We start from the raw sequence: 24,029 nt of genomic DNA on the forward strand, positions 1-24,029 counted from the left end.
CTCCTTCTGCCCTTCCCCCTGCTCTTACTCTCTCTTTCTCAAATGAATAAATAAAGCTTGAAAAAAAAAAAAACAGGGAAATGTGAACATAGAGACATAGAGACACACAGGGGAGAACCTCGTGTAAAGACAGAGGAGGAGATTGGAGTGAGGTATCCATAAGCCAAGGAACACCAAGGACTGGTGAAGACCACCAGAAGCTGGGGAGAGAGGCATGGGAGAGAGTCTTCCCTAGAACCTCAGAGGGACATGGCCTGCTGACATATCGATTTCAGATTTCTGGCCTCTAGAATTGTGAGGGAATAAATCTCAGTTATTTTAAGCCACCTAGTCTGTGGTTGTTTGTTATGGCTGCTTAGGAAACTAACACACAGGTAGCTGCTCAATAAAATAAATGGTGGCTGCTATAATTATTAGGATCAATTGAAAAGGCTCTAGCAAATGCATGATGGAGGGTAAATCTAGTTAGAAGAGCCTCTAAATTCTGGACTAGAAAAAGCAAGGAAAGGATTGTGCCAAACAGCTCTCGATGACCTGAGCCCAGCCCCCAACTTTCCCATCATTCTTCTGCCTAGGGCCACCAGGGTGCACGTCTGGAAAATCATGCAGAATTCCTGTCGCTGCCTCACATAGGTGAGCCCTGAGCAACACTTCACAGAACAGAGCCTAAGGTGAACTCAACACTCTCCTTTGTCAAAGGCCTTATATCAATCCACTGCCTTTAACCAATGTGTCTAGAAAGGCAGTGGAGATATCCCAGCAGTTGGTCTCAGCATATTTCTTACCTTGTTTGAGCTTTCATTTTCCTACCTATGAAAGCAGAAGGTTAGACTCTAAGGTTACTTCCACCACTCTTTTGAAGTTGACTGGTTTGCTTTATGGTCATCAATGCATTCAAATACTGATACCTCTAGAGTGCCAGGCCCTTCAGCATTGAAGGGGAGGCTCACAGAACCCACATGCTAACACAAGAGTCAAAACTGGGGCACCTGGACGCCTGGGTGGCTCAGCAGTTTAGCACCTGCCTTCAGCCCAGAGCGTGATCCTGCAGTCCCAGGATCGAGTCCTGTGTTGGGCTCCCTATGTGGAGCCTATTTCTCCCTCTGCCTGTGTCTCTGCCTCTCTCTGGGTCTCTCATGAAAATAAATAAATAAAATCTTAAAAAAAAAAAAGTAAAAACTGATAAACAACGAATTCATATCAAATTATTTGATTACAGCTGGGATTAAACACTGCTGTGGGGTGCGACTAGGTGCCAGAAGGGCAAATAGCAGGAGCCCCAACGATGTCCTGGCAGGGAGGAAAGGGGAGGTGGCCAAGGAAGGCTGCTTTTAGGACAAGAGATCAATCTATCTAGTAACTGAACAAGTAGGAGTTAGTTAGGCAAACGATGAGAACAGCCCCCTGACTATTCATTTCTTTCCCTTTAAATCCTGTTTCTAAGTCTCTCTTGCTGCTTTGAATGTCAGTTGCCAGCTCCCAGCCACCTTCCCTGTGGGTCTCACAGATGTCACCATTCCTACAGGGGAGACTGAACCCAGAGGGAGTGTTTCCCAGGAGCGCTGATGATTTATTAAGAACCAAGTGTATGAGGGGCACCTGGCTGGCTCAGTCAGCAGAGCATTTGACTCCTGATCTTGGGGGTCATGAGTTTGAGCCCCAGGTTGGGTGTAGAGATTGCTTTAAAGAAAGAAAGACAGAAAAAAAAGAAAAAAAAAGAAAAAAACCCTCCCCCTGCCTCTAAAAAAGAACCAAGTGCATGAGCACACAGGTGCAGGGAAAACGCAATGAACCAGCTCCAGCATACCCAGCTCCTTCCCTTGGAATCCACAGTCTGGTGGGGAGAAACACATGTTGGACAGATAGTTACACCACCAAGTGTAGGTCTATCCTATAGACATGTTTGGATTACTGTCAGTGCAGAGGAAGGAGGAATTCATCTTCTGTGATCCTCAACTTCCATATCTGTAAAATGGGGAAAAATCTATCCTGCTTCTTCTGTTTACTTAAGTGAGTCCTAAAACGATGGTCAAAAGTGTGAAAAGTGCTTGTATCTCTTTAGAGGGGTGATAAGGACCAGAAGTAGACCTAGAAAAATCTAAATCCAGGGTTAACCCCAAACACTTGTTAATCGATCTCTTCTTCCCAAAAAACCCACAAGCTCTGCCCATAATTAGAGAGCTATTTCCTGTTGTCCTCCATCCCTCTGAATTGTTCAGGACCATCAGTTTCTAAGTAACCAAGAAGCTTGCTCAACATGTTCATAGGATGGGCCACCGTCTTGAGCATCCCACTGAGTACACTCCCAAACTCCTGGACATACTGTGGACTTAAACCTCTCCACCCTCCAGTGCTCTCTCTGCTTGCCATTTATTGCTTTATAGCCCTAGACTGCCAAGCTGTGCTGACCTCTGCTCATGATTGTCCTTTTGGAGCTCCCCATAATCAGAACCAAGGGCAGTGGGCCCAGCCTGCCTGCCACATTCAGGGACACCAGTCATTCCCCACCCTCTGCCCTACTCCGGGCCGGGCTGAAGCCACTCACACCCACCCTGGGTGCCCATGTACTCTTCCCCTTCTCCCCAGGACCTGGTACCCCTAGCTTTTTGCCCTAGGGACAAAGGAATTCTCATCACTCAAAGTTGGCAGATGGAAAAAGGACTTTCACAGGAATTGCTGGGCAGTCTGGAAGACCTGCAGAATCTCCGTTTGCTCTACACCAGCCAAAGGGGGTTGGCTGCCTGAGGGCAGCTACCTGGCTGGGCTGTCCAAGCCCCTCTCAGGCTGGGGAAGTCCCCTTCCCTTCTGCCGGGCTAACTTCTGGCCCCCTGGGATCCCTCACCCCACTAGCCAGCAAGTATTTCAAGCTGGTGCCTGCACAGTAATTAGGGCTGTGCCCATTTTCATTACCTCATCGGTGCTCTCGCCTCCACCATCCTTGCCCGAGCTGCTGGGCTTGGCCGTGCCTTTGGCGAGTTTGGGGGGCTCCTGAAGAGGAAAGATGGAGGTAGTTAGCAGATGCCAGGGGAAGGGAGAGTCTTCCTCTAGACCCCTTAGGTCTCTGTTTTAATTATCTCTGTCCAATTGAATCAATCAATCAATCATAATCACTGAGCATCTACCTTATACCTAGCCTGGGGGAGGAGAGCTTGGAGTACACAAGGGAGTCAGTTCCTCCAAACAGTCTGGAACCTGGTCAGGAAGACATCTTGAAGACACAACAATCAAGAAAGATAATGTTCTGTCACCTGACATGGCTGGTGTATGAGTTAGGGTCTGGGGGGTCTCTGTCAAGAATTAGGGAGAGGAGCTTTAAGGGGAGGCACCATGGAACATGCTACTCAGACTGGCTTCTGGCTAGAGCAGGCAAGGGGGTACCTAAGGCTCTCATACTGGAGGAGAGGGAGTCACCACTCTCCCCCAAGTTCATCTGCAAAGGCCTGGAAGCCTTTTGGGGAAATTACAAATAACACCCAGACTAGAGGGTGCTACTGGAATGATCAGGTTTAAGAACCATCCTGAGAAAGCCCTGGCGGACAAGCACAGAGACGGGGATAAGGGTAAGACCCTGAATGGCTACAAAGATGAGCGCTAGTCTGAAGTCTCCCTCGGGAACCGGGCCGCTGGCTCAGAGCTCCGGCCTGCCCAGCATCTCTTCCTATGCCTTGGGCCAAAAAAAGCAACTACATGGGGACAGGACAGGGAAAATGTGAAAAAGACTTGGGTATTTAGGTCTGATTGCAAGCTCAACACAAATCATCCACGTGCCAGGGTTGCCACAGCACCCATGACCTTCCATCCAGGTTAACAGACGGAGTGTGGAGTGCTTGGCACTGGGGGACGCGGAAGCACCCCTGTCCTTGGCACTTCGTGCGGCTACTTGGGAGGATCTGGCTCAGTCGTGAGCATCAATCAGACTTTGGGAGGGACAAAGGCAAATCCTAGGTTTTCTTCTGGAGAAATACAACCCATACTGGGAGTGGATTCAAAAGCCTGTCCTGAGAGCAACAGCTGCAAGGCTGAGATGGCTAACAATGGAAGGGAGGAGTCCTGGTGGTGGGCGAGCAAGAGAGGGTTTTACCGAATAAATGAAGAGCTCCATGTGGACTAAAGATGCAACTTGCCCTATGTGGATCCAGAGGCCCAAGAGCCATGGGCTAGAGTGGAAGGAAAACAGGCTGAGGCTCCAAACAAGGAAGAATTTTCTCCTAGAGCAGCAGCACAGCAACTGGCTGCCTTGTGGGGCTGCAAGCTCCCCAGTCCCAAGAGCCTTCAAGCAAAGGAGCATTCCTGACCCCTTTAAAGCACAAGCAGAAAGAGATTCAAGCCGTAAAAGAAGACTTGGTCGGAGGACCTTGGAAGTCACTTCCGCCTCCGACATTCTGCCATTCAATGGCCCCAGAGCCCCTTCAGTGACAAATGTTAAGTCATAGTGGCTATGGGCGCACAAGGATTTCTGGGGGAACAGAGCTCTGGGTGGGCTGGAGGAGAGGGCAGGGAGAAAGAGAGCCCTTCTCAGGTGTGAAGCAGCTCCAGGTGTCACAAGATGCTCCTTCTTTGGGCTAAGCACCATTCCCACTGTCCACTCACCAGGCTGAGCACACCAAACCCCTCGTGAGGGCCAAGGAGTATGGCTCAGAGCCTGCGGTGACCACACATTCCCCAGACATGGGCCCCTTGGATAAAGCTGATCCATCTTTGTATGTGTTCCATCTCTGCTGGACTGCAAGCTCCTTCTCCCTTGACTACCCCTCCACCAGCCCTACAGCACTCAAACCTATCTCTCAGGGAGTGTGCCTGAGAGAGATCCCAGCTGCCTGGGTGTGTGGGCGTGGGGGAAACCGCACCCACCACCCTCGCTCCCTAGCTCTGCAGAACAGGTGAAGTGCACACACCACCGCACACCCCAGAGCAGCCCAGGAGTCAAGTGCCATCCAGCACTGTGGTTTGGAGCCCACACTGTTTTGGGCCCAACTATTACTAGCTCCATAATCGTAAGCAAGTTAACTAGCCTCTCTGAGCCTCAGTCCTCATCTTTTAAGTGACAACAATCACATTACCTACTTCCGTTTAGCACATGGTTCTGCACACGGAAAATCCCACTGTTAGTCAGTGTTATTACTATTATTAAAAACAAGAAGAAAGTAGAAAGGAGCAGGGGTACACTGCTTGGAAACCTAAAAGAGGTAAGTCCCAGAGCAGGATGTTCAGGAAGAGGAGGGAGCAAATCCCCGCAAGGGACTGACTCAGCACCCATCCTCAGCACCCATCTACTGAGTGCCTACTGTGTGCAAGGAAGATGCCAAACCAAAATGGAGCTTAGTTGTAATCTCAAGGGGGAAGAAAAGATTTGTCCACAAGTCAGTCCAGTCCAAGGGAGTACAAAAGGACCATAAGTGACCTTTTAGGTGGTCTGCAAATCCAGAGGAGGAGGGAGACCTCGCTCCTGAGGGTTCAGGAAAGGTTTCAGGGAGAAGGTTGTGAAGGATGGCCAAGACCAGATTGAACAGAGATGAAAACGGGGAGAGATGACGGATGCAAAATAAAGATCCTCCACCCACCCTCCTCTCTGCTCCCACCCCATCCAGGGAAACCTCAGTCACACTGTCACCCCTCTTCCCCCTCAGGACTTGTGAACCGTTGAAGGAGGCCAAATGCAACCAGAAATCCAAAGCCGAAAGTTAAACCTTAAAGGGAATCAAAGATACCTGGGTCCATGTACCCCAATGCTTCTAATATTCTTTCTCAAATACTATGGTCATATACCTATGGTTCTAGCAAGTCTAAGAATTTTTCTTCTCAATCATCTAGTAGAAGGAGGCTTTTTGGAAGATGAGATGGCACCTGTTTCAACAAGAAAGCTAGGTGGGGACCTCACTGGCTCCCCCGAATTCCATACCCTTCCACACTCCTCGAAGGAGCCCCTTAGCCTCTGGTATAGCTGACTTGTGTGGGCAACATTCACAGCTAAGCTGTCCAAATCATCACAGCAGGCCCAGTCCCCAAGGACACAGGGCCTGACTGGAGCACACCAACCTGCCCAGCCCAGGATCCAGGAGCTTCAGTGCCCAGTACACCGTCACCAACCCTGCACTCAGAACCTCTGACCCTGTGAAGTTTTGGGGATAACCCAGTATCAGAGCTGCCTGACAAATCCCTGAATGCTCCAAGATAAAGAATTGAACTGATAAGGTCAGAGATGGCAGCCCAGCAACTCAGCCCATCAGAGGGCAAATGAAAGCAAGACACTTCTGGGGTCAGAAAGTGGTTGAGCAGAGCAGAGTGCCAGGCCAGAACCAGCCCTTACGAGGGGCCAACCCCAGGAGAGGAGAAGCTGGGGGAGGCTGGAACTGGTATCCTAGCATCCTCTGTGTGAGTCTGTACCTCAAAGGAACCACACCTCTGAGTCAGACCTCAGCAACAGCAGGAAATAGAAGGTAGAGAAAGGCAGGGATGAAGAACACGGGAAGGCAGTACAGAGGTAGAAGAGGAAGGGAAAGAAGGTAACATCAAGAAACAGCCCGTATCAGGACACCATGACAAAGTCAAGGGTGTCTGGGGATGGCTGGCCTTTGGGGTAAGAAAGAAATCTAATCTGATAGTAAGGGCAGATTCCCGATTTGAGGATGGTGTAGCCCAAGGAAGGCAAGAATCCAGTACTAGTGCAAAATTGGAAAAATGCAAAGGTTATCCTAAGATTAGGAATAAAGGGAGGCGCTTGCTCAGACTAGGAAAGGTAACTGATTTAGTATGAACCTGCAAGTCGGTTGATGCCTGTTAGGGAGGCTTTGGTACAGAGGAGGCCTTTAAGTCAAGAGACCTGATATTTCAGCTGGGCCTCCAAGCAGGCTGTGTGACCTTGGCCAAGTCCCTTCCCCTGCCGGGGCCTCAGTCTCCTCATCTGTATCACTAAGGATTGCACTGAATGCGCTCAGAGGTCCCTTTCAGCATTGGCGTTCTGAGGTTCCATCAACAGAAGGAAGGGCTGTGTCCTGGCTTACAAGTTTGTGTGTGGAGGAAGAACTAGAGGGAGGGGCCTAGGCCAGATTTGGTGGAGGAGAGAGAAGGCAGAGCAGTTCTAGGTCAAGGAGCTTGGCGGGGAGGGAGAAGGGGCTGTAGGGGACGGTGGAGGAGGCCGCCTCGGGCCCAGGCCCAGGCGTAAGAAGAGAAGAGTAGGGGCTGCGCGCAATGGGGGGCGGGGGGAGGTGGGCTGGAGGGAGGTGCAGTCTCAGATGAAGGGCTGTCCCGAACGGGTAAACGGTTGGGGGGGGGCGAGGATGGGGGTAAGAAAAAGCAGGGGAGTGACCTGTGAGTGGGGCAGATGTGCAGGGAGGTGGTTACCCAGGGCCGGGGGTAGGTGAAGGGAGGAAAGGAGGGAGGTGTACGTGGGGACTCCATCCCGGGCAAGGTGAGGGAGCCTTCCCAGCTGCCGCACTGACCGGGGGTGCGGCCAGCAGCAGGGGCGGAGGGCTGGCCCCGGGAGTCCTGCGGGGGCCGGACGAGAGGGTCAGACTGGGGCTGTCCCGGGCCTGGCTCGGCCTCTCCCAGAGCTCCGCGCAGGCCCCGAGGCGGAGGCGCGAGGAAAGGGGCCACGCTCACCTTCTCCTTCTTCAGTTTATAGGGCATCTCGGCCCGTCCGGACCCAGCCCGGCTCCTGCGGCCCCGCTCCGGCTCCGGCTTTGCTCGGCCGCACTCGGCCCGCTCGGCGTCTCTTCGCCACCGCCTGCGCGCTGCGCCCGGGTCGAGTGGTGTCTGCGCCTCCAATTGGCCCGAACTCTTACAAACCTGCCTGACAACCAGGCGCCGCCTCCTCGGATTGGCTATTGGGGCCAAGCGGCTTCCTTTTTTTCTCATTGGAAAGGAAGAGTACAAACCGCCAGGGTTCGTCTCCCAGAATTGGCTGAAGCGGGAGGTCCCGCCCTAAAGTGGGTCGAGCTTAATTAGGGAGGCGGGGATAAGGGGAAGCTCAAGCTTAGCGCTCAGTGCCGCACTCCCGGCGTCTGGTGTGCGTCGGCCTCGGCCATTCTTTGCAGCCCCTTCCTTTCTAAAGTGGCTCTCACTCTTTACCCGCTCTGCTCCTTCGCCCAGTACGAATGGAAGGAGAGTAGCCCTAAAATGAAGGGTACCTTTCTTCATCAGGGTAACTTAGCACTAATTGCATATGCAAAGTTGGTGGAGAGAGCTCCCGAGAGTCCTCCAGGGCATCCGTTTCCTAAATGGGGCTTGCAGAGAATCAAAGGGGAAGGCTGGCTAGCTGGGACCTTGGTGAGATGAGACGAAAATCCTGGATTTGTTACAATTTTGGAAAGAGGGTCCCCATTCCTATCGCATGTGTCCTGGGATTGTGGAACCAGCAAATTGGAACACTTGGGAATACAGTGGAAAAAACTACCTTCTTGTTGGAATATTTTAGGATATACCATCCCTTACCTCCATCCTGCCCAAGCCAGTATCCTAATGGATAAGATCATTTCCTGCCCTCAGGGAGTTCATTGTCTGGTGAAGTTCACAGGCTTGTATAAACAGATGCTTAAGATACAATGCAATAAATTTCACAACCCTAGAGGTGGCTGGAGGAATGTGTTTCAGAAAGTGGACTCCATTAGACGATGGACTATATGAAGAAACTGGAGAAAGCTCAAGAAAAAGGCTGTGGCTCTTGACTAGGAGAGCAATGTTAAAAGACAAAGTCCATGGCAGGGAAAAGAAAAGACAAAATTGGGAAATGTGTAGAATCAACAGGATTTGGTGACTCACTGGATTGTGGGGAAGACGGTAAGGGAAAGGGAGGAGTTGAAGATGACTTCTGAAGCCATCAGAGATATAGGTAGAAAACTGGTGTCCTAATGGCAAAGGAAGTAAAAGAGGATTGCTCAATAGTACCGGATTCCAGGGAATGATTAAGATAAAGATCAAACAACACCACTTCGATTCTAAAGTTGTAGGTGATCTCTAAAGGAAAGTTTTAGAGAAGTAGAAGGAAGATTATAATGGTTGAAGAGTGAGCAAGAGATATGGAAGTAAAGGCAACAGACATTGCTCCTATCTTATAGAAATAGTATTTGGCTCCCAACGATTAAGGACAATTCAAAGTAGTATGAAGGTGACTGCATGCCAACCATTATTTGCTGGGGGAAAAGCCTGGGAAGAAAGGATATTTATTTGTGGATGGATATTTGTGTCTACATTAGTGCTGAACTACAGGAGCACTGTAGTCCTGAGACCTAGAACTTGCCTATGTAAAACAGGCATATCGTTTTTGGACTCACCCCACCATCCTCCCAGTTCTTTGTCCCTCTGGGAAGCAAAGGACAGAGCCACATAATACAGTTCAGAACTACCAAATGGGAACTTTCATCCATGTGAATTCAGGTCCCTAGTACATTCTTACATGCTCTTTTAAAGATCTGAAACTATGGGGATCCCTGGGTGGCTCAGCGGTTTAGTGCCTGCCTGCCTTCAGCCCAGAGGGTGATCCTGGGGTCCCGGGATCGAGTCCCACATTGGGCTCCCTGCATGAGCCCTGTTTCTCCCTCTGCCTGTGTCTCTGCCTCTCTCTGTCTCTCATGAATAAATAAATTTTTTTTTAATTTTTATTTATTTATGATAGTCACAGAGAGAGAGAGAGAGGCAGAGACAGGCAGAGGGAGAAGCAGGCTCCATGCACCGGGAGCCTGATGTGGGATTCGATCCGGGGTCTCCAGGATCGCGCCCTGGGCCAAAGGCAGGCGCCAAACCGCTGCGCCACCCAGGGATCCCTCTCATGAATAAATAAATAAAATCTTAAAAAAAGAGAGAGAGAGAGAGAGAGAGAGATCTGGAACTAGACTAGGAACCTGGCTAACTCAGTCAGTGGAGCATGTGACTTGATTTTGGGTTGTGAATTTTAGCCCCATGTTGGGCATAGAGATTACTTAAAAAATAAATAAATAAGGTAGAGTTCTGCCTGAGTGGCTCAGTTGGCCCAACTCTTGATTTTGGCTCAGTCGTGATCTCAGGGTTGTGAGATTGAGCCTCGAGTCAGGACCCATGCTCAGCATGGAGTCTGCTTAAGATTTTCTCCCTCTCCCTCTGTCCTCACCTCAAGCAGGCCTGTGTGCTCTCAAACACACACACACACACACACACACACACACAACAACAACAACACGAAACCAAACAAAATCTTTAAAAAAAAGTGAATTGGGCAAGTTCAAATTTAAGATTAGAAGTACCTCCAGGAACTACAATCAGACATTTAAAAAATATTTTCTGGGAGGCTCAGTCAGTTGAGCATCCAATTCTTTTTTTTTTTTTTTAAGATTTTATTTATTTATTCATGAGAGACACAGAGAGGTGAAGATATCAAGGGAGAAGCAGGCTCCTTATAGAGAGCCCATTGTGGGACTTGATCCCTGGACTGGGATCATGCCCTGAGTAGAAGGCAGAGGCTCAAGTGCTGAGCCACCGAGGTATCCTATTCTGGGCATCCAACTCTTGATCTCATCTGGGGTCTTGAATTCAGGGTTATGAGTTTAAGCCCCAGTGTGGAGCCTACTTAATTTTTTTTTAAGTTAAAAATAAATAAATGCATAAAGAGACATCTGGGTGGCTCAGCGGTTAAAGCGTCTGCTGTCAGCCCAGGGCATGATCCTGCGGTTCTGGGATGGAGTCCCACATCCGGCTCCCTGCATGGAGCCTGCTTCTCCCTCTGTCTGTGTCTCTGCCTCTGTGTGTGTGTGTGTGTGTCTTTATGAATAAATAAATAAAATCTTAAAAAAAATAAAAATTTAAAAATTAAAAAAACAAAAAATAATAAATGTATAAAAATGCTTTCTTATCTTGCTAGGAAAAGAACTATCTTGGGATGCCTGGGTGGCTCAGCAATTGAGCGGCTGCCTTCGGCTCAGAGTATGATCCCAGGATCCAGGATCGAGTCCCACATCAGGCTCCCTTGTGGGGAGACTGCTTCTCCCTCTGCCTGTGTCTCTGCCTCTTTCTCTGTGTCTCTCATGAATAAATAAAATATTAAAAAAAATGTCAATAAATAAATAAATAAATAAATAAATAAATAAAAAATGTCTTATAACATGTAAATCCAATATTCAACACTCAGGTTTTCAGGAAGTTTTTGAGAATTTATAATGTACAAAGTAGAAGACTGCCTCAAGTTGTTCAGCTGTGAAGGAAAAGAGAAAGTTGGGCAGTTGGGCAGTGGTTAGAGGAGACTGCAAAGTTCAGAAAGAGTAGCTTACCACCAACCAATCCATTGATTCTAAGTGCGAATATTTTGTTTTTGTTGTTGTTGTTGTTGTTAGTAACTGGAAGTGTGGCCTGCCAGTGTCCAACTGTCTGGTACAGAGCAGTGGAGGTGGAGACAAGGATGGAATCTAACAGCGAAGTTGGGAAGGGAGCTGTTGATTCCTGCTCAAGACTGAAGCCTTGAACCCCTCTCTTCTGCCTGCTTTACTGCCCCCCCCCCCACACACACACAGATCCACCCCACCCTACAGGGCAGAGAAGACGTGGGTTTCCGGTCTGCAACGATTCCTGGGCTGGGGAGAGCAACTGGTTTTGGAGCTGCTTTGTCTTCACTTCAAGTTTGGTGGGAGTAGAACGAACAGGGCAACAAACAGGACAAGAACACTGGACCGTGTATTTTGTGTAGGATGTGCTGGAACAGGTGTGGCAGCACCGAGCACTCCAGGGCTACCGAATCACCTGCGGTAATCCGGGCGGCAGCCACTGTATATCCATAAGCACGTCTGAGACGGTTTCATCCCACCAGTCCCTCCTGCAGCCTTCCCCACAACTCCCGAACCTCGGTGCCTACAGTTCCACCGTGGATGCTGCAGGGCTTCCACTGAGGACTGCACTCCTTCCGACACGCTCCACCCAGCGCTCTCAGCTCCGGGACAAGCCGGTCTCGGGCACGCTGAAGGTTCGATGATGATTCAATTAACTGTTTAAGCGCATGGCGGGAGTTGAGAGGACCTCACTCCCCTAGCAGGCGCAGAGAGCAGAGGCCTGCGAACACTGTCTCAAAAGGACTACGCAACGGCAGCGAGCGAGTCACTGCCACCGAGGCGCCAACCCCCGGCACCCAGACGCCGCCCACCCTCCGGGAGCTCGCTCCCCGCGCCCGGCGCCCCGCCCACCCCTCGCCCCTCCCCCCGGCGGAAGCGGAAGCGGAAGCGGGAGCGGAAGCGGCGTGCGGTGCCTGGCCCCGGAAGCGGCTTTCCTGCGCCTTCCGCGGCGGTCTCCTGTCGCCATGGCGCTGGCGGTTTTGCGAGTCCTGGAGCCCTTCCCGACCGAGGCACCCCCGCTGGCTGTGCTGCTGCCCCCCGGGGGCCCGTGGCCTGCGGCGGGGCTGGGCCTGGTGCTGGCCCTGCGGCCCGCAGGGGAGAGCCCCGCGGGGCCGGCCCTGCTAGTGGCGGCCCTGGAGGGGCCGGATGCGGAGACGGAAGAGCAGGGTCCCGGGCCCCCGCAGCTGCTGGTTAGCCGCGCGCTGCTTCGGCTTCTGGCTCTGGGCTCTGGGGCGTGGGTGCGGGCGCGGCCCGTGCGGCGGCCGCCGGCGCTGGGCTGGGCGCTGCTGGGCACCTCTCCGGGGCCCGGGCTCGGACCGCGAGTCGGGCCGCTGCTGGTGCGGCGCGGAGAGGCCCTGCCTGTGCCCGGGCCGCGGGTGCTGGAGACACGGCCGGCGTTGCAAGGGCTGCTGGGCCCAGGGACGCGGCTAGCTGTGACTGAGCTCCGTGGGCGGGCCAAACTGGGTCCGGAGGCCGGGGACTGCAGCCGGCCTCCACCGCCGCCCGTGGTGTCCTCCTTCGCGGTTAACTGCACGGTCCGGCGACTCCGGGGAGTTCTGGGAGGGACTGGAGATTCGCTGGGGGTAAGCCGGAGCTGTCTCCGTAGCCTGGGCCTCTTCCAGGGCGAATGGGTGTGGGTGACCCGGGCCGGAGAGTCGTCAAACACTTCCCAGCCACACTTGGCCAGGGTGCAGGTCCTAGAGCCTCGCTGGGACCTCTCTGAAAAGCTGGGACCCGGCTCTGGGCAGCCAGGAGAGCCCCTCGTTGACGGACTGGCCCTCGTGCCTGCCACTCTTGCTTTTAATCTCGGCTGTGATCCCTTGGAAGTAGGAGAGCTCAAAATTCAGGTAGGATACAGGACTAAGGTCAGGAATGCTTCCACTCCTTATTCCCTCTCCCTATCTCGACTGAATTTGAAGAGGAGAGCTGTAGAATATAAGTCCCTTGCTAGATCTTAATGTCTCTTAGTCTTATTTATCTATTCTCTACAATCAAAATGTAATCCTCCATGGTGTAGTGGGGCATGGGAAAGGCTTCCTTCCATCTATTGAGGTGAAAGGAGAGAATCATTATTAATCACTGGTTGTATACAGTAATCTACTTAATCAATTGTTTGTTGAATTGCTACAGCGTATCCAGAATTGTACTGAGTAATATGGAGGATGATACCTCATTTCTTTTACTCATGCTTATTTATCCTTGACTTCACATTCCTTCCTGCTCTTCTAGCCTAATCTGTTAAAGTTTTACCATTCTTTCCTTCAAAGCCCATCTAAAGATGCTGCCTTCTTAAAGCCTTACATAATCATACCACGCATTTAACTTGACTTCTCCCTCCTGTAGCGTTTTGTACCTTTCCTCGGGGCATTTATTTTCTGTTCAGTTATGATTATGTACTGTCTAATCCTCAGTTATGTATTGTAAATCCCTTGAAGGGAAGGGCTCTTTACTATCTTTAGTGCCTGGTGTTTGATTTTAATATTTTATTAAATATACCCAAGAGAAGTTTTTGGTTTCTGCCTTTAAGGAGATTACCTCAAAAAGATTGTTGTATTTGGGGGGACAAATATAGTCTGTTTAATTGGGCACTTAGATGTATGGTTTAGCTCTGTACTGTCCAACATGGAAGCCACTAGCCACATTGTGGCTTTTTAAATTAATTAAAACTAAATAAAATTTAAAACTCAGGTTTTTTTTATTGTTTTAGTTACATGTCACATGCTCAGTAGCACATGGAGGTGACATTTCTATCACTGTAAAAAGTTCTATTAAATAATGCTGGCATAGCCAATTCATGCTATCAGATGTCAAGAGGGATATAAGATATGCATAACTGGGAGTCAGGTGTGGATTTCCTTTTGAATGGAGGAAAAACTGAAGTCCTCAGACTGGAGCTCATTTGGCTGAACCGACCCTTTGAGCTTCAGTGAGATCATAGCCTTTTCCCACAACCTGAATTCAGTGTCCCCACTAATGTCCAATTAATAGCAATCCCAGTTACTGCCTGGTGTGACTCAAAAGGACTTATGGGAATTAAATGTCTTTACCACTTTCCTGGCTTGGGGGCCGACCTAAAGGTATCACAGAAAGGTTATTTTTACTGGGGAATTCTTTGGAGCTAGAGTCAGAAATCTCTTCCTGGTGCCCATGACAAGGAGAGGTTTCTGTTTCTAGGGAAGATCCAGGTATTCAGTTTGGCTACCTTAGGCCTCCCCTCCCACAGTTCTTGTGGATAGAGAGTGCAAATAGAAAAATTGGCTGCTAAAGTTAAGATGGGGCAGAGCCTGACTCCTTGGAAGGTTATAAGGTGGTGGTTATTTCTCTAATAGAGGTATTCAGAAGGCTCCGGCGCCCCTGAAGACAAAGGAAGCTGCTCAGTGCTGTCTGGGCCTCTGTTTGCCAAAGAGTTACACATCGAAATTGTATCCTCTCCCCACTACAGCACTAATGGAAATTACGACCATGTTCTTTACCGGCACTTTCAGACACCCAGGTTAGCTGCTTACCCCTTTCAGGAGTATAGCATCTCACCCATTCTCTCCTCCTCTCCTATGCCTTAGACAAGTTCCCACAGACTCTGACTTTACAGAGCCACACTGTAGGCAATATTGTGGCTAGATGCCTCTTGGTGTGGCACGCGGTCAATAGAAGAGAAATTGGTACCATGAGGTGAATCTGGACATTCTAAACTGAGAAACCTCTCTGATTTGAGAGGGCACCCAAAGAGCCAGGATCATGCTCTACCCCTCACTGCTCTGTGATCCCCCTTTCTAGCCTCTGTGCTGTTCCCCCCAGCTCATTCTAGGTCAGATTTGTTCTCTGGATAACTGCATGGGATCTCTGAGTGGGAGAGGGGGTAGGCCCTTATAGTCTGTAGGTTGGGAGTGGATATGCGGGGATATGCCAGGCCCATGCTTTAACTCTCATTGTGAGCTGACCAAGGCCACTGCTGTGTTGCAGGGCAGTCCAGGAAGGGGATGTTCTGTGTGTACCAACAGTTGGGCAAGTAGAGATCCTGGAAGGAAGCCCAGAAAAACTGCCCAGGTATGCAGCTGCCTCCTATCTTATCCCAGCTGGGAGTCCTAATCTGGGTGTAAGAGTTCTGTGATCCCCTCCCCATGAGTTGTATGGAATAATTTTGTATATAAGAAAAATGTATTGTTCTGTACATTTTTCCAGAAAAAAGGTACATGCTTTCTTCAGATTCTCAAATAAGTGCAGGATTAAAAAAAGATTAGGAACCACTGCCTGCTGCCCTTGGGATGTGTTTATCCTCAAATTATTGGGTGGTCATAGGTAAAGGAAAGCATTGTGAAGTTTAAGGGCCTAGACTAACATGAGATTCCTTGCTTCATTCTCAACCTCAGTGTTTTTGGGGCCAGGTTTCAGGCCACACCTCCCATATACTCAACATAAGGAGACCCAGGCTTTGATTTCTGCCCTAATTAATGGTGTGTATACATGCAGCTTTTCAATCCTATCTCCCAAAACGGCGGAGAGACAGATTCCTGCCGTCATTGAGAGGCCTTCTCTTTTTCCTTTTCCTGAATAAAGAGTGAGAAACTTAGCATTACTGAACCAAGCACCCAAACAAAGGGTCTAACCTTTCTCCTCCCTGTAGCCCCTGGTCACAGAGGTTGCATGTAAAAGAGTGAGGCAAATAATTCAGAGACTGCTCTGGCTTTATGTGAAGTGGGAGACTATGTAGCCTGATACCCCAAGATTGATTTCCTATAGCAATGTACTAGGAGAGCACAGCTGATAGACCTGCTAATCCAACATTCAGGGGATTTCAGTGAGGTGGGGGGACCAGCTGGAAATAAAGAGTTGGCATGCCCAAGGTCTCTGGCCTAGCCAGCCTGGGTCCTTTGCCAAGACATGTATTGTCTAGAGTGCCTGATTCATCCTTGGTCAACGTTCAGAGCTGTGGTACCCACACCCCATTTAATGTTTATGGCACCTCTTTGAGCTTTCCCAAATTAAATCTACAACTGAGGCCAGGCTGGCACGTATTAGCCACTTCCCACTTCTGTTGCATCTTAAATATAGTCAGTATCTACAGGCTAGCTTTCCACCCTTTGTACTTTAAAAGAAAAGCAGGCACTGGGGCCCTTCTGAGACAGACCAGCAAGCCTGTTCTATTCCTGAATCTCTGCTGTTCCGGCCCAGTAGAGACCTCCCTCCCTCCCCTGGATGCTGAGCACACACTTCTGTCTCCTGAGCAGATCCTGGAAAGCAGGGTTAGGGTGGGCAGGTGGGTCCAAGGACAGACAGACAAGTGCTTTAGCCCTCCTCCTGCAGACCTGGTAAGGGAAGCTTTGCTAGGAGGCTCCTGTGATCCCTGGAACGGAATTCCAGAGTTGGTGATGTAGCCTCTTCAGGCTCTTCCACAGTTTCACTTCCCCGGAGCAAGCCACCAGGATCCAGCTCCACTGTCTCCCATCTGGCTCTTGAGAACACAACCCAGCGTTTCCCAGCAATATCCAGAGGTCTGATCCTTGTACTCACTGAGATGGTCCTACTGCTGTCCGTGGAAGGGAGGAGTTCCCCTTAACCCCCCATAGTGCTGTTCCCCCTTGGATTCCACTGCTTATCATGTGCACTGTGACTCAGGATTGAGATTCCAGGTTCTAGACCTACTCACTGTTCATTTATACTGAATAACAGTAAGACACAGGCTTCCTTACGTTCCAATTTTTATCACGGTAACTGCCTACCCTAATAATTGCAAGAGTTCCGAATACCAATCTGGTATGCTTCTCCCCTCCACCCAGAGGTATTCCCACACGTCCCACTTTGCTGCCAGAGGAAGCAGCTTTATTACTGAAACAATGTGAACAAAGGGATTTGCACCAACTAGAACTTAGAGAGGCCCAAGTTATAGTCTGAGCCAAGTCCTTGCCTTTCCACCAGAGAATTAAACAAGGGGAGTAGTTCATCATTTCTTTATCAGGAAGATTGGGCTAGTAACTACTCTGCAGAGGAGCAGGTTGAGTAGCCCCAACTCACTCTAACACTAGCCTGGGACTGCACAACCCTGGTTATGGCCAAGGGAGCTTTCAAAAAATACACCAGACCTATTGGAGCAGAGTCAAGGTGAGGCTGGGGCCCATGTAGTCTTAATTTAAAAAATTGAGTTGGGGATCCCTGGGTGGCGCAGTGGTTTGGTGCCTGCCTTTGGCCCAGGGTGCGATCCTGGAGACCCGGGATCGAATCCCACATCGGGCTCCTGGTGCATAGAGCCTGCTTCTCCCTCTGCCTATGTCTCTGCCTCTCTCTCTCTCTCTCTCTCTCTGTGACTATCATAAATAAATAAAAATTAAAAAAAAAAATTGAGTTGGGTGCCTGGCTGGGTCAGTCAGTAGAACATGCAACTCTTGATCTTGGGGTCATGACTTCAAGTCCCACATTGGACATAGAGATTACTTTTTTAAAAACTGACATATAATTCACGTTTAAAGTGTACAATTCTGTGGCTTTTACTGTATTCACAAGGTTATGCAACCAACACCACTATCTAGTTGCAGAACATTTTCATCACCCCAAAACCTGTACCCATTAACAGTCCCTCCCTATTCCTTCCTTCCCTTGGCCCCCAGCAGTTACCAAGCTGCTGAGTGAAATCATACAATATGTGGGAGATGATTTTCAAGTTTCACAGATAATTCTGTGCAGCCAAAAAGAATTAATCATTAGATGTCTTTTAAAAAATTATTTATTCATGAGAGACACAGAGAGGCAGAGACCTAGAGGGAGAAGCGGGCTCCTCTCAGGGAGTCCAATGTGGGACTCGATCCCCAAACCAGGGATCACTCCCTGAACCAAAGGCAGATGCTCAACCACTGAGCCACCCAGGCGTCCCCATTAGATGTCTTTAATAAGGGATCTGCAATTAGATTTTAGTGGAATTATTGGGTAAGAGACAAGGGATACTTCAGCTGAGGTTTTGGAAGGCTTTTTTTTTTTTTTTTTTTTTTAAGATTTTATTTATTCATGAGAGATAGAAGCAGAGACATAGGCAGAGGGAGAAGCAGGCTCCCTGCAGGGAACCTGATGCGGGACTTGACCCCAGGATCCTGGAATCATGACCCAAGCCAAAGGCAGATGCTATTAGCTGAGCCACCCAGGTGCCCCTTCAGCTGTGGCTTCTCACTGGAATGGGTGGCCATTAAATACATCCCCAAGGCTCTCTGATAGTTGTCATGAGGGATGTGAAGGGCAGTTATCCCTTCTGCCTTCAAAATGTGAATGAGCCAGCCAGCAAGAGAAGAAAGATCACTTGCTTTTCTCCCCCCCGCCCCCTATTCCTCGCCCCTTCCTTACCACCTGCCATGTCTGGGGGCAATTATTCATGCTTTTCTTGAGTTTGCCTCTGCAGCAGACCTCTATGAGACAACAACCTTGTCCTTAGGGAGGGGTATATGTGGGCTCTGGATCCTGGGTTCATTGGGCTTCTTTCCTGCAGGTGGTGGGAGATGTTTTTTAAAGTGAAGAAAACCATTGGGGAAGCTCCAGATGGGCCCACCAGTGCCTACCTGGCGGACATCACCCATACCTCCTTGTACTTGGTGAGGCCCGGGGGATGGGAGTAGAGCTGGCAAAGGGAACAGAAACAGCTTCCAGACACTAAAGCTTCCTCCCACCTTTCACAGGTGGGTTCTACCCTGAGCCTTGTTCCCAGGCTCACTTCAGGAGAATCTACTCCCTGGAACAGCTTGTCTCCTCCAGGCCTGGAGACCTTGGTGACTGAGCTCTGTGCTGCTCTGAAGCCTCGCCTCCAGCCAGGGTGAGTGAGGCTGCAGCCTCTGGGTGTGAGAAAAGCCTGCTCGGGACATCTCTGGAGGGGCAGTGGGCTAGACAAGTGGTTCCTAATGTGCTGGCCAGTGTAGGGTTGAGGGGACCTCCCTCAAACGAGTATGCCCAGGCCAGTAGCCCATGCCCTTTCTGTAAGCAGACTCCTGGGCTCCTTTCTGGGATAACCTCCATCCTCCAAGGTGGCTGTGGAGGAACAATCTCCACCAGGGACAGCTGTCTCTGAGACTGCCCTTCCCCTTGGGGAAGCCCACTAGCCATTCTGGCCTTCACCACCCTGGCCCCCAAAGATACAGCTCCTCATACCACTGGCCTAAGTGTAGACACAGACCTTTCCCTAATTCCTCTCAATACAATGCATAGACATAACAGTCAAGGCTTTGATGACATTGAAGGCAGCATTGACAAAAGGCAATTGTCCTGGCTACTGGATATGCCCTGCCAGGACACTGCAGGTGGCATGAGAAATTCGGCTTCTCCATGTGGAAACATCCCTGAAGGAGGGGATGCCACAAGGAGAGAGAAAGTGTCTGCTTTCTAGATCCAGGGTCCCTATGTTATGGGGGGCTCGTAAGTTTGAGCAGAATGGAGGAGACAAGTGTTCATTCTCTGGTTACAGAGGTGCCCTGCTGACAGGAACCAGTAGCGTCCTTCTGCGGGGTCCCCCTGGCAGTGGGAAGACCACAGCTGTCACTGCAGCCTGCAGCCGCCTCGGCCTCCACCTACTGAAGGTGAGGGTACCTGGAGAGTTGAACCCCAGCTACACTTCCCAGCCCAGATTCTCTCCTCCTCTCCCCCTCTGGCTACTAGCCTGGCCCTGCTACCTCAGGCAGGTGGGCCAGTAGGTCAGGCATATTTCCAGAATTCTCAGCTACCAAAAGATACTTTCAAAAAGGAAGGGGTTTAAAGATTTGGATGGATAGTCCAGGTTAGGGAAAAGAGGTAGGATTTGAACAGGGTTAATTTCTCCCCTATCTCTACCCTCTAAAAAAATATGGCCTGCATCTTCTTCTGGCTCCTCTCCCCGCCATTCCCGCCTCAGTCACATGTGCCTGAGACCACTGGGGCCTCCTCCCCAGGTGCCCTGCTCTAGCCTCTGTGCAGACAGTAGCGGGGCTGTGGAGAAAAAACTGCAGGCCACCTTCTCCCGGGCTCGGCGCTGCCGGCCTGTGGTTCTGTTGCTGACAGCCGTGGACCTTCTGGGCCGGAACCGTGATGGGCTAGGTGAGGACGCCCGTGTGGTGGCCACGCTGTGTCACCTCCTCCAGGATGAGGACCCCCTCACCAGGTATGATGCAGAGCTGGGTCTGGAAAAAGGCAGGGCCCAGCCCTCACCCCCTCCAGCCTTTTGTCCTCTCTCCCTCAACAGCTTCTCAGACATCCCACCCATATATGAGTCCTGAGCTGAGGAACTTAGGGTATCCAGAGGGAGGGGGATGCAGTCCCTAGTATTTCGTGTGGAGCAGTATATCAAAGAACAAAACACAGCCTCTACCATCAGTGAGTTCCATCTATGAGGGGGGGAAGCACAGGTCCCATGAAGCTTTGAGGTGCTCACCTCCCTTTCCTATCCCAGCACCCACCCACCCACCTCTGTGCCCCGACTGCACCAGCCTCATGACAAGACAGTGCTCAGGGCTGCCAGCCGCATTCTTGCCCTTAGCACCCTCCCTGTGTCTGCAGCTGCCCGCCCCTGATGGTCGTGGCCACCACCAGCCAGGCCCAGGACCTGCCTGCTGATGTGCAGACAGCGTTCCCTCACGAGCTGGAGGTGCCTGTGTTGTCAGAGGGGCAGCGGCTCAGTGTCCTTCAGGCTCTCACTGCCCACCTCCCCCTTGGCCAAGAGGTGAACCTGACGCAGCTGGCACGGAGGTGTGCGGTGAGTCCCTGGGCAGGGGACGGGCCTCCCCACCTTCTCTGTCCCGCTGGTATGGGTAGAAGACCACAAGGCACCAACACTGGGCCTCTACTACAGCTGGGGGACTGGCCTCCCTGGGACTCCTGGCTACTGAGCTCTGCTCACATACCCTTTCCCGCGGTTCCCCAGGGCTTCGTGGTAGGGGATCTCTATGCCCTTTTGACCCACAGCAGCCGGGTAGCCTGCACCAGGATCAAGAACTCAGGGTAAGGAACCTGGGCATGGGAGGGAAAAGAAGGCAAGAGGAAATACAGTTGGGTGGGAGCTGGTCAAGGGCAGGGGGTGGTGTGGGGTAGGGAGGAACCAGGACCCTGATGGAGAGGATGCTTTTAGGTCAGCTCCTCCAGAGGTCTTCCTGGGTTTCTCTTTACAGTTTGGCAGGTGGCTTGAGTGAGGAGGATGAGGGGGAGCTATGTGCCGCTGGCTTTCCCCTCCTGGCTGAGGATTTTGGGCAGGCACTGGAGCAGTTGCAGACAGCTCACTCCCAGGCCATTGGAGCCCCCAAGGTAGAGACTCCAGGTCCTCGGAGGTAGGACAGGAGCTCTATCCACCACCATGTCCCAACCACACACTTTCCATCTCCTAGATCCCCTCAGTGTCCTGGCATGATGTGGGCGGGCTGCAAGAAGTGAAGAAGGAGATTCTGGAAACCATTCAGCTCCCTCTAGAGCACCCCGAGCTGCTGAGCCTGGGCCTCAGGCGCTCGGGTCTTCTGCTCCATGGTCCCCCTGGCACGGGCAAGACCCTCCTGGCCAAGGCAGTAGCCACCGAATGCAGCCTTACCTTCCTCAGGTGGCGAGGGGGTGTGGAAGGGGTGGTGGGCAGACCGGGAGCGGCCTCAGGCTGGGGAAAGGGCTGACTGAGAAGTCAGTTGTGTGTTCATGCATCTGATGAATCCCATCCTCTCCCTCAGTGTGAAGGGGCCTGAGCTCATCAACATGTATGTAGGCCAAAGTGAGGAGAATGTGCGAGAAGGTGAGTGAGGAAAGGCCAGGCTTCTAGCCCTTCCTAAACCCTGCTGGCCCTTGTGCTGCCTCTATCCTCCAGCAACTCCGGGCCTTTCCAAAGTCTCGTGGTGCTTTCTACAAAGCACCTTCCCAGGGTGGCCTAGTACCTGGAGTGATGAATTGTCACACCTGGCTTTCCCTCCTCCATCACCTGACTTCAGACCCACCCTTGAGCTTCCCCCTCTTGTGGGTCCCTTTCTCTCCTCAGTGTTTGCCAGAGCCAGAGCCGCGGCTCCGTGCATTATCTTCTTTGATGAACTGGACTCGCTGGCCCCAAGCCGGGGGCGAAATGGAGACTCTGGAGGTGTGATGGACAGGTGGGGGTCTGAGCCAGACTGGAGTTGGGTCCAGCATGGAGGGATTTGACACAGGTTGCAGCAGTCCTCAGAGCCCAGAGTTGCTGCCATTCCAGTTCTGAAATAGTATAACAGAAGAGAATGGGGGCTGTGGACTTGAGTCAGGGACTCTGAGGAGAACGGGGGGCCTGCGTGGAGGACTATAGAGGACACAACCAAGCATGTGGCCCTGTGGAGAAAGCTTGCAAGGAAGGGTGCCACAAGCAGGGCAGAGGCTGAGGAAGGGCCAAGGACTCTGGCCTACATGTCCTCATTTGCAGGGTGGTGTCTCAGCTCCTGGCTGAGCTGGATGGGCTTCACAGCACTCAAGATGTGTTTGTGATTGGAGCCACCAACAGACCCGACCTCCTGGACCCTGCCCTTCTGCGGCCTGGCAGGTGTGTACCCTATTCTCATCTCTACCAGGACCATCTAGGCCTGTCCCTTGACCCCCACCTTTGCCTCCTCCATCTTCATGCTGGGCTCCCTGACATTTACACCTATTTCCCTAAAGATTTGACAAGCTGGTATTTGTGGGGGTGAGTGAGGACCGCGCCTCCCAGCTACGTGTCCTGAGCGCCATTACACGCAAGTACGCCCTGCTAGGGGGAGACTCTCACAGGGCTTGGGCCTTGGGATGTTTAGGGGATAAATGCAATGTGCAGAATAAGCCGGTCAGGGATGCCTTCTGACAGAGGATGCCAGGTAAGGGACGCCTGGGTGGCTCAGCAGTTGAGCATCTGCCTTTGGCTCAGGGCATGATCCTGGGGTCTTGGGATCGAGTCCGCATTGGGCTCCCTGCAGGGAGCCAGCTTCTCCCTCTGCCTGTGTCTCTGCCTCTCTCTGTGTCTCTCATGAATAAATAAATCTAAAAAAAAGAGGATGCCAGGTAAAACCTCTATCTGCATAACAGGTTCAAGCTAGAGCCCTCTGTGAGCTTGGTGAATGTGCTGGATCGCTGTCCTCCCCAGCTGACAGGCGCAGACCTCTATTCTCTCTGCTCCGATGCCATGACAACTGCCCTCAAACGCAGGGTTCGGGACCTGGAGGAAGGTGAGCTACCTGCCAGCCCCATAGGCCAATTTGGGGGCCTCTGGGCAAGAAGATGATGCCCACTCCAGGGCTCTCCCCTCCTCGGACACAGGCCACAGCCTTTGTTGCTCCCTTGTCACCCTTCCCCCCACCAGGGCTGGAGCCCGGGAGCTCAACACTGCTACTCACCATGGACGACCTACTGCAGGCCGCTGCCCGGCTGCAGCCCTCAGTCAGTGAGCAGGAACTGCTCCGCTACAAGCGCATCCAGCGCAAGTTTGCCGCCTGCTAGGAGCCTCCTACCATCTGGGACCCTGCCCGCAAGGGCTGAAGGTACTTAGGTGTCCCCACAGAGACCTGAGAGAGCAAAGGGCTCCTCAGCAAGCTGTGGCTGCACCCAAAGGCTGCCTATCTCCAGGAGATCCCCTACATGCCAAGCAGCCCCATGGGGACTCAGAGGGCATCATCCCCTGCCTAGCTGTCCTTCCAGGCCAGCTCCAGCCCCAAGACTAAAGACCCTCTGCTGGGAGGAGGAGCTTGGCCAGAGGGAGCCTCAGTCTTGGCTGAAAATAAAGTGGATGCTGCCCCCTGCTGGTTGTGATCTGAAAGATTGGAGTGTGAAAAGAGCTAGTTTGTGGAA

General features: G+C 51.5%; 2 protein-coding genes across 3 annotated transcripts in view; one reads left to right on the plus strand and one right to left on the minus strand.

Annotated features, from left to right (window-relative positions):
- PPP2R5D (protein phosphatase 2 regulatory subunit B'delta) overlaps window positions 1–7,757 on the minus strand; it is a 21,251-nt gene extending 13,494 nt beyond the window's left edge. Inside the window, exons 1-2 of the mRNA XM_072832951.1 lie at window positions 7,600–7,757; window positions 2,911–2,988 (exon numbers count right to left, since the gene is read on the minus strand). Coding sequence (XP_072689052.1) covers window positions 2,911–2,988; window positions 7,600–7,626 — 105 coding nt within the window. The 5' untranslated portion in view covers window positions 7,627–7,757. The remainder of the gene's footprint in view (window positions 1–2,910; window positions 2,989–7,599) is intronic.
- A 4,452-nt stretch (window positions 7,758–12,209) lies between these two features.
- On the plus strand, window positions 12,210–23,997 carry PEX6 (peroxisomal biogenesis factor 6). Of its 2 annotated transcripts, none has more exons than XM_072832971.1 (17): window positions 12,210–13,132; window positions 14,615–14,778; window positions 15,246–15,329; window positions 18,751–18,853; window positions 18,938–19,071; window positions 19,717–19,828; window positions 20,177–20,385; window positions 20,781–20,976; window positions 21,145–21,221; window positions 21,389–21,521; window positions 21,602–21,807; window positions 21,929–21,990; window positions 22,231–22,339; window positions 22,639–22,755; window positions 22,872–22,949; window positions 23,271–23,410; window positions 23,545–23,997. In XM_072832971.1, exons 1-17 carry the CDS (start codon window positions 12,251–12,253, stop codon window positions 23,679–23,681), a joined length of 2,943 nt encoding a protein of 980 aa, XP_072689072.1. In that variant the 5' UTR covers window positions 12,210–12,250; the 3' UTR covers window positions 23,682–23,997. The 2 variants fall into 2 exon arrangements, with proteins under 2 accessions (XP_072689072.1, XP_072689073.1); XM_072832972.1 differs by having other exon boundaries at window positions 12,210–12,868.
- Window positions 23,998–24,029: the final 32 nt, after the last annotated feature.

Source organism: Canis lupus, chromosome 7 (genome assembly GCF_048164855.1).
Source record: "Canis lupus baileyi chromosome 7, mCanLup2.hap1, whole genome shotgun sequence".
NCBI lineage: Eukaryota > Metazoa > Chordata > Mammalia > Carnivora > Canidae > Canis > Canis lupus.

Bases quoted from the DNA above. Each gene is read 5' to 3' on its own strand.
- PEX6 (XM_072832971.1), top strand. From the start codon at position 12,251: ATGGCGCTGGCGGTTTTGCGAGTCCTGGAGCCCTTCCCGACCGAGGCA. The intron at 18,854-18,937 runs GTGAGGCCCGGG...CACCTTTCACAG, and splicing joins CCCATACCTCCTTGTACTTG to GTGGGTTCTACCCTGAGCCT. The intron at 22,950-23,270 runs GTACGCCCTGCT...TCTGCATAACAG, and splicing joins CTGAGCGCCATTACACGCAA to GTTCAAGCTAGAGCCCTCTG.